This window comes from Oncorhynchus keta, unplaced genomic scaffold (genome assembly GCF_023373465.1).
Source record: "Oncorhynchus keta strain PuntledgeMale-10-30-2019 unplaced genomic scaffold, Oket_V2 Un_contig_16621_pilon_pilon, whole genome shotgun sequence".
Taxonomy (NCBI): domain Eukaryota; kingdom Metazoa; phylum Chordata; class Actinopteri; order Salmoniformes; family Salmonidae; genus Oncorhynchus; species Oncorhynchus keta.
In genome coordinates this window covers 24,565-34,063 of record NW_026280019.1, presented here as the reverse complement: position 1 = coordinate 34,063, position 9,499 = coordinate 24,565, and the positions used below count along the sequence as shown (strand labels likewise).

At 46.3% G+C, this 9,499-nt stretch overlaps 1 protein-coding gene and 1 pseudogene across 2 annotated transcripts; both read right to left on the bottom strand.

Moving 5' to 3' along the window:
- Positions 1-302: 302 nt before the first annotated feature.
- Positions 303-9,499, bottom strand: part of LOC118374731 (phosphofurin acidic cluster sorting protein 2-like) — a 31,240-nt pseudogene continuing 22,043 nt past the window's right edge.
- Positions 4,731-7,760, bottom strand: LOC127919421 (uncharacterized PPE family protein PPE54-like). 2 transcript variants are annotated; one of them, XM_052502935.1, is made up of 5 exons: positions 7,372-7,760; positions 6,982-7,116; positions 6,178-6,891; positions 5,453-5,677; positions 4,731-5,396 (listed from the first exon to the last, which is right to left on the bottom strand). In XM_052502935.1, exons 3-5 carry the CDS (start codon positions 6,503-6,505, stop codon positions 4,954-4,956), a joined length of 996 nt encoding a protein of 331 aa, XP_052358895.1. In that variant the 5' UTR covers positions 6,506-6,891; positions 6,982-7,116; positions 7,372-7,760; the 3' UTR covers positions 4,731-4,953. The 2 variants fall into 2 exon arrangements, 1 of the variants encoding a protein (XP_052358895.1); XR_008102887.1 differs by having other exon boundaries at positions 4,731-5,542; positions 5,622-5,677; positions 6,178-7,116.

Here is a 9,499-nt window from a genome sequence, read left to right as displayed (position 1 = left end):
AGAGAGATACCTACTCCGATAAACGATCCATCTACACTAAGAAAAGATACCTACTCTGATAAACAGATCCGTCTTCATTAAGAGAAGATACCTACTCTGATAAACAGATCCATCTACACTAAGAGAAAGATACCTACTCCGATAAACAGATCCATCTACACTAAGAGAGATACCTACTCTGATAAACAGATCCATCTACACTAAGAAAGATACCTGCTCTGATAAACAGATCCATCTTCACTAAGAGAAAGATACCTACTCTGATAAACAGATCCCATCTTCACTAAGAGAAAGATACCTACTCCGATAAACAGATCCGTCTTCATTAAGAGAAAGATACTTACTCCGATAAAGGGAATAGAACTTCTGACACGAGTCCTCATCGGGGCTGTAGAATCAGGGCAGAAGCCAAACATAGGAAACAGGAAATAGAGTGAGCATGTGCAAATAGAATAGATTGATGATGGAAGGGTTTGTCAGTATTGAGACTAGAGGCTTCTAGAATCCTATGATGGTTAGAACTGTCATGTGCTCCTTTCGAATAGAAAAGGTATAGAATAGTTGGTTTCTAACCAGGCAGTCAGTTGCCCCCAGGGTTGGTAAAGCATCTTTTATTATTATTATTATTTATAAATAATCTTATTTATTAATGTTTGTTGCTTGTTTCTACAGATCTCAGGAGAAAGAGAGGGGACAACGTGTGTAAAGAAATGCCGGGTGGTAGACAACCTAAAAACAACCCAGAGTTAACCACGTGATTCTCTTAGTTCCTTAAGAAATATATGATATACACACAGTATCGAGGGTCAACTTGCTAAGTCAGATCAAATTTATAAAAAAATATATAAAACTTGGTGGTTAATGCCAACAAAATAGAACCTTTATCATATTTTCACGGTCCTGAGACAGATTTAAGAAATTCTATTTTTTTAACTCTTCTATTTAACCTATAGTATGGTCTATACTAATACAACGGAACATTATATATACCTGTAGAGGTTCCTTGGGAACCCCAGGGAGGAGAGATTCTATTGGTTAATACCACTCTGACCAACCTTACTACAGTAATGCCATGCTATTGGACAGAAAGTCACATGATAATTAGTAATTGCTGACTCGTACTACAGCTATTAGATCAACAGTCTCCTGGGCTTGGGAACCATTTTAAAACAACGAATAAAAAGACCAATCATTTTGTTGGATTTATACTTATAAACAAACAGGTTTTGGTTTTGTAGTCTTTGAACGGCATTGGCTTTAATTGGATTAAATCATTATCATTGTTGGGTGTGTAACTGATGTACATGTGTAGACGGTTATTGCTTCAAGTGTCTCCAAGCCTCGAGTTTCATCAAATCCTTTTATGGTCCAAAACAAATCCTGGAGAAACAAACGGTCTGACCCATTACCATTGATGATCATATTGTCTTTGTAATAGAAAAGTATAAACTAGCTACCTACCAGTTTGTCAGGTTCTGCTTTGGAACCCACTACTTAAAATTTGATCCAATCATATGCCGGTTGCCCTCTAGTACCCAACAACCCAACACCTGATTGGTGGCAGAGAAGCAGGAGCAAGACATGCATGCTGCACTAGCCAATCACTGGCCTGCACCAAGCCATCCCATCATTCCTGCTGAAGCCAATCAGACACCACCACACCAAAAAGGACACAGGAAGGTTTCAGGAAAAGGAAAGTCACAGTCAGCAGGTCACAGCACCAGCTCGTAGGGTCGGGGTCAATTCCCATCAATTCCCAGTCAATTCCCATCCAATTCCCAGTCAATTCCCAGTCAATTCCCAGTCAAATCCCAGTCAAATCCCATTCAATTCCCAGTCAGATCCCAGTCAATTCCCAGTCAAATTTCAATTCCCAGTCAGATCCCATTCAATTCCAGTCAATTCCCAGTCAATTCCCAGGTCAATTCCCAGTCATTCCCATTCCAATTCCCATCCAATTCCCAGTCAAATCCCATTCAATTCCCAGTCAGATCCCATTAAATTCCCAGTCAAATCCCATTCAATTCCCAGTCAATTCATGATGTACACTAAAATGACAATTTCTTCAATGCTTTTCAACGAGGAAAGTTTTGAATTGGGAGTGTGTTAACCTCTGAATTGACTGGAATAGAAAATGAGTTGACCCCAACCCTATCAGCTAGGCTAGAGAAATCAACCACCCACTTCTTCCCACCCCCTCATAGGGCTCTGGTCAAATATAGCACACTATATAGGACATAGGGTACCATTTGGGGCCGCACTCCAGACGTATGGCCAATGTACATGCATTAATGTTCCATCAGACCATATTAGAACAAAGGACAATCAATCTAGCAGGAAGCTTGATTACATCACACACAGGAGATAATGGAATGGTAGGAAACAGAAGAGGGGAGGAAGAGGAGTAGAAGGAAGAGAGGGAGTAGAGGAGGGGAGGAGAAGAGGAGGGAGGAAGATGAGGGGAGGAGGGGAGGAGGAAGAGGAGGAAGAGGGAGGAGGAAGAGGAGGGGGAGGAGGAAGAGGGGATGAAAAGGAGGGAGGAAGAGGGTGAAGAAGGAGGGGAGGAAGAGGGGGAGGGGAGGAAAGAGAGGAAGGGAGGGGAGGAGGAAAAGAGTGAGGAAAGAGAAGAAAAGGAGGGGAGGAGGAAGAGAGGAGGGAGGAAAGGGGGGGAGGAAGAGGGAGGGAGTTAGGAAGGAAAGAAAGGAAGAGGGGAGGAGGAGGAGGGGGGAGGAGGAAAGAGGGGAAAGAAGAGGAAGAGGGGAGGAAGAGGAGGGAGTAGAGGAGGAAGACGAGGGGAGGAAGAGGAGGGAGGAGGAAGACGAGGGGAGGAAGGAAGACGAGGGGAGGAAGAGGAGGGAGGAGGAGGAAGAGGGGGAGGAGGAAGAAGGAAGAAGGAGGGGAAGAAGAGGAGGGAGGAAGAGGAGAGGAAGAGGAGGAGGAGGAAGAGGAGGAGGAAGAGGAAGCGGAGGGGAAGAGGAGGGGAGGAAGAGGAGGGGAGGGAGGAAGAGGGAGTAGAGGAGAAAGAGAAGGAAAAGGAGGAGGAGGAGAGAGGAGAGGAAGAGGAGGGGAGGAGGAAGAGGGAGTAGAGGAGAAAGAGAAGGAAAAGGAGGGGAGGAGGAGGAGGGGAGGAGAGAAGAGGGGAGGAGGAGGGGAGGAAGAGAAGAAAAAGGAGGGGAGGAAGAGGAGAAGGAGGAAGAGGGGAGGAGGAAGAGAACAAAAAGGAGGGGAGGAAGAGAGGGAGTAGAGGAGAAAAGGAAGGGGGGAGGAGGAGGAAGAGGGGAGGAGGAGGAAGAGGAGAAAGAGGAGAAAGAGAAGGAGGAGGAGGAGGGGAGGAAGAGGAGGGGAGGAGGAAGAGGGAGTAGAGGAGAAAGAAAAGGAAAAGGAGGGGAGGAGGAGGAGGGAGAGGGGAGGAGGAAGAGGAGGGGAGGAAGAGAGGGAGTAGAGGAGAAAGAAAAGGAAGAGGGGAGGAGGAGGAGGGGAGGAGGAAGAGGGGAAAGGGAAGGAAGAGGAGAAAGAAAAGGAAGAGGGGAGGAAGAGGAGGAGGAGGATGAGGGGAGGAGGAAGAGGAGAGGAGGAAGAGAGGGAGTAGAGGAGAAAGAGAAGGAAGAGGGGAGGAGGAGGAGGGGAGGAGGAAGAGGGGAAAGGGAAGGGAAGAGGAGAAAGAAAAGGAAGAAGGGAGGGAAGAGGGGGAGGAGGAGGTGGGGAGGAGGAGGAAGAGAAGGAAGAAGAGGACGAGAAGAGGAGGGGAAGAGGGGACGAAGAGGAGGAGGAAGAGGAGAAGGAAGAGGAGAAAGAAAAGGAGGAGAGAGGGGGAGGAGGAAGAGAAGGGGAGAGAAAAAGAGGGGGAGGAAGAGGAGGAGAAAGGGAAAAGGAGAAAGAGGGGAGGAAGAGAGAAAGAGAACAGCAGCTGCAACTGACAACCCGACACTTTATCAGTACACTTCTCATAGATTCCTTTTTTCATTTTATAATTAATTTGTCAGGGACCATATGCATATTTAGCTACATAGCTTGTTAGTCATGTGTGGCTTAACTTGATAGACAATGAAGCATGCTACGTCAGGATCGGTGTCGGTTCGAATCGCAGGGAGCCACCCCATATGTACCGTATGTCGCTTTGTATAACAGCGTTGGCCTAATGTCTCTATTATTATGATCATTTCGAGAGTAATGCTTCTAAGGATTGTGTGTTTCTTAGCAGCTGGCTGTTAAAGTGTCAGGGTTACAGATATATACAGACTGCTGAGGAGAGGAGGGGAGAGGAGAGTGGATGGAGAGAGCGAGAGAGAGAGAGAGCGACAGAGACAGAGAGACAGAGAGACAGAGAGAGAGAGAGACTGAGCCACAAACAGACAGAGAGACAGAGAGACAGAGAGACAGAGAAGAGAGACAGACAGAGAGAGTGAGAGAGAGGGGACTAGGCCACAAACAGACAGAGAGAGAGAGAGACAAGAGAGAAAGAGACAGAGAGGGGACTGAGAGACAGACAGACAGAGGAAGGGAGGGCAGGTGGATGAATCACCAGGAGAAGCAGACCACAATACCTTACTGCAAAATCAAATAAAGCTCTTTTTCCTTCAAAGATAGAAAAGAACAAAGAAAACATAAACAAAGAACATGTTATTGACAAACACACAGTGATGGACAGAGACAATGACATTGGTTAACAGGATTCTGCTCTCAACACACCAACGTCTCTGAAAGTAACAGGCTCCCAGGTGGGGCTGGCTGCATTCTAGTAACTTTACAAAATTACCACGTTTTTGAGATATTCTGGTTGGAATCAGAGAAGGAATTAAGGAGGAAATCTGGAATCCTCCAACCAGGAATTCCAGAGAACTTGGGAACTCTGATACTGACCTGTGTCAGCACCATGACCACCCCACAACCCTACTCCAACGTGACCTGTGTCAGCACCATGACCACAGTACAACGCTACTCCAATGTGACCTGTCAGTACCATAACCACAGTACAACACTACTCCAATGTGACCTGTCAGTACCATAACCACAGTACAACCCTACTCCAACGTGACCTGTGTCAGTACCATAACCACAGTACAACCCTACTCCAACGTGACCTGTGTCAGTACCATAAACACAGTACAACCCTACTCCAACGTGACCTACATCAGTACCATAACCACAGTAGAACCCTACTCCAACGTGACCTACATCAGTACTATAACCACAGTACAACCCTACTCCAACGTGACCTGTGTCAGTACTATAACCACAGTACAACCCTACTCCAACGTGACCTGTGTCAGTACTATAACCACAGTACAACCCTACTCCAACGTGACCTATGTCAGTACTATAACCACAGTACAACCCTACTCCAACGTGACCTGTGTCAGTACTATAACCACAGTACAACCCTACTCCAATGTGACCTGTGTCAGTACCATAACCACAGTACAACCCTACTCCAACGTGACCCCAACGTGACCTATGTCAGTACCATAACCACAGTACAACCCTACTCCAACGTGACCTGTGTCAGTACCATAACCACAGTACAACCCTACTCCAACGTGACCTATGTCAGTACTATAACCACAGTACAACCCTACTCCAACGTGACTTTTGTCAGCACCATAACCACAATACAACCCTACTCCAACGTAACCTATGTCAGTACCATAACCACAGTTCAACCCTACTCCAACGTAACCTATGTCAGCACCATAACCACAGTACAACCCCTGCTCAACATAACCTATGTCAGCACCATATACAATACAACCCTACTCCAACGTAACCTATGTCAGTACCATAACCACAGTTCCTTCTCCAAACGTAACCTATGTCAGCACCATAACCACAGTACAACCCCTACTCCAATGTGACCTGTCAGCACACCATGGCACCACAGTACAACGCTACTCCAATGTGACCTGTCAGTACCATAACCACAGTACAACCCTACTCCAATGTGACCTGTCAGTACCATAACCACAGTACAACCCTACTCCAACGTGACCTGTGTCAGTACCATAACCACAGTACAACCCTACTCCAACGTGACCTGTGTCAGTACCATAACCACAGTACAACCCTACTCTAACGTGACCCCAACGTGACCTATGTCAGTACCATAACCACAGTACAACCCTACTCCAACGTGACCTGTGTCAGTACCATAACCACAGTACAACCCTACTCCAACGTGACCTATGTCAGTACTATAACCACAGTACAACCCTACTCCAACGTGACTTTTGTCAGCACCATAACCACAATACAACCCTACTCCAACGTAACCTATGTCAGTACCATAACCACAGTTCAACCCTACTCCAACGTAACCTATGTCAGCACCATAACCACAGTACAACCCTACTCCAACATAACCTATGTCAGCACCATAACCACAATACAACCCTACTCCAACGTAACCTATGTCAGTACCATAACCACAGTTCAACCCTACTCCAATGTAACCTATGTCAGCACCATAACCACAGTACAACCCTACTCCAATGTGACCTGTCAGCACCATAACCACAGTACAACGCTACTCCAATGTGACCTGTCAGTACCATAACCACAGTACAACCCTACTCCAATGTGACCTGTCAGTACCATAACCACAGTACAACCCTACTCCAACGTGACCTGTGTCAGTACCATAACCACAGTACAACCCTACTCCAACGTGACCTGTGTCAGTACCATAAACACAGTACAACCCTACTCCAACGTGACCTACATCAGTACCATAACCACAGTAGAACCCTACTCCAACGTGACCTACATCAGTACTATAACCACAGTACAACCCTACTCCAACGTGACCTGTGTCAGTACTATAACCACAGTACAACCCTACTCCAACGTGACCTGTGTCAGTACTATAACCACAGTACAACCCTACTCCAACGTGACCTATGTCAGTACTATAACCACAGTACAACCCTACTCCAACGTGACCTGTGTCAGTACTATAACCACAGTACAACCCTACTCCAATGTGACCTATGTCAGTACTATAACCACAGTACAACCCTACTCCAATGTGACCTGTGTCAGTACTATAACCACAGTACAACCCTACTCCAATGTGACCTGTGTCAGTACTATAACCACAGTACAACCCTACTCCAACGTGACCTATGTCAGTACCATAACCACAGTTCAACCCTACTCCAACGTAACCTATGTCAGCACCATAACCACAGTGTAACCCTACTCCAACGTGACTTTTGTCAGCACCATAACCACAATACAACCCCTACTATAACCTATGTCAGTACCATAACCACAGTTCAACCCTACTCCAACGTAACCTATGTCAGCACCATAACCACAGTACAACCCTACTCCAACATAACCTATGTCAGCACCATAACCACAATACAACCCTACTCCAACGTAACCTATGTCAGTACCATAACCACAGTTCAACCCTACTCCAACGTAACCTATGTCAGCACCATAACCACAGTACAACCCTACTCCAACGTAACCTATGTCAGTACCATAACCACAGTTCAACCCTACTCCAACGTGACCTATGTCAGTACCATAACCACAGTACAACCCTACTCCAACGTGCAACCCTACTCCAACGTGACCTATGTCAGTACCCTAACTGATGTATAATCATCATCATATCCTAATAATTACGTCCCCCGGAATTATATTGGCTGTTCATTAAGCAGCTGTTAATAGACGCACATAAAAGGACTATACGTTCTTCATGCTAAATAATTACCGTACACATCTCATTATAATCTGGCAGCGATGATTTAATTTGAAACTTGTATTCAACAATTTGCGTTTATGGCCTCCCGGGTGGCGCGGTGTTTAAGGGCGCTGTACTGCAGCGCCAGCCCCTTATCAGAGACTCTGGGTTCCCGCCCAGGCTCTGTCGTAACCGGCCGTGACCGGGAGGGTCCGTGGAGCGTCGTCCGGGTTAGGGAGGGTTTGGCCGGTAGGGATATCCTTGTCTCATCGCGCACCAGAGACTCCTGTGGCAGGCAGGGCGCAGTGCGCTCCAGCAAGGTAGCCAGGTGCACAGTGTTTCCTCCGACATTAGTGCGGCTGGCTTCGGTTGGATGCGGCTTAGTTTGGGTTGTGTTTCGAGGCGCATGACTTTCAACCTTCGTCTCTCCTTCATCTCGAGCCCGTACGGAGTTGTAGCGGTGAGACAAGATAGTGGCCGTTGGTATGAGGCTGGCCGTTGGTATGTGGTCCTTCTGTGGCTCAGTTGGTAGAGCATGGCGCTTGTAACGCCAGGGTAGTGGGTTCGATTCCCGGACCACCCATCGTAGAATGTATGCACACATGACTGTAAGTCGCTTTGGATAAAAGCGTCAGCTAAATGGCATATATTATATTATTATTATCTTAGTGTAGAATGCAGTGTTTGGTTTCCGGCAGATTAAACGGGACCCATGTCATTCAAAAAGCCCAAACGCAAGTCTCAGAGGATTCAAAGGTAAAAAAAAAAAAGTTTTAAAGACATGAAGGAACCATGAATTCTGTTCTGTATCAGATAATTCTACAGGAGACCGTCAGGCCATCCAGTCGGTGAGCTGAAACTGAAGAACAGCTGGGTCGTGAAGCAAGACAAGGATGCAATTCTACATCAGAATGGCTGAAAGGATGGCCTGGTATTTGGCCTGGTCCAAATACCAGACTTAAACCTGATGGTGATGTTTTACCAGGACTGGAAGCGAGTAGTTCATTCTTGAAAACCCACAAGCGTTGTTGACTTAAAGCAGTTCTGTATGGAAGAGTCAACAACTACAGGAAGTGTTTGGTTGGGTCAACAACTACAGGAAGTGTTTGGTTGGGTCAACAACTACAGGAAGTGTTTGGTTGGGTCAACAACTACAGGAAGTGTTTGGTTGGGTCAACAACTACAGGAAGTGTTTGGTTGAGTCAACAACTACAGGAAGTGTTTGGTTGAGTCAACAACTACAGGAAGTGTTTGGTTGAGTCAACAACTACAGGAAGTGTTTGGTTGAGTCAACAACTACAGGAAGTGTTTGGTTGGGTCAACAACTACAGGAAGTGTTTGGTTGGTCAACAACTACGGGAAGTGTTTGGTTGGGTCAACAACTACAGGAAGTGTTTGGTTGGGTCAGCAACTACAGGAAGTGTTTGGTTGGGTCAACAGCTACAGGAAGTGTTTGGTTGGGTCAACAGCTACAGGAAGTGTTTGGTTGGGTCAACAACTACAGGAAGTGTTTGGTTGGGTCAACAGCTACAGGACGTGTTTGGTTGGTCAACAGCTACAGGAAGTGTTTGGTTGGTCAACAACTACAGGAAGTGTTTGGTTGGTCAACAACTACAGGAAGTGTTTGGTTGGGTCAACAACTACAGGACGTGTTTGGTTGGTCAACAACTACAGGAAGTGTTTGGTTGGGTCAACAACTACAGGAAGTGTTTGGTTGGGTCAACAACTACAGGAAGTGTTTGGTTGGGTCAACAACTACAGGAAGTGTTTGGTTGGGTCAACAACTACAGGAAGTGTTTGGTTGGTCAA

What these genes read in the sequence shown, in the direction of transcription:
- LOC127919421 (XM_052502935.1), bottom strand. Translation starts at nt 6,505, where the DNA reads ATGGTGCTGACAGGTCACATTGGAGTAGGGTTGTACTGTGGTTATGGT. An exon ending in TGGTTATAGTACTGACATAG is followed by an intron (nt 5,678 to 6,177) that starts GTCACGTTGGAG and finishes GTGCTGACATAG; the next exon opens with GTTACGTTGGAGTAGGGTTG. An exon ending in TGGTTATGGTACTGACATAG is followed by an intron (nt 5,397 to 5,452) that starts GTCACGTTGGGG and finishes GTACTGACACAG; the next exon opens with GTCACATTGGAGTAGGGTTG.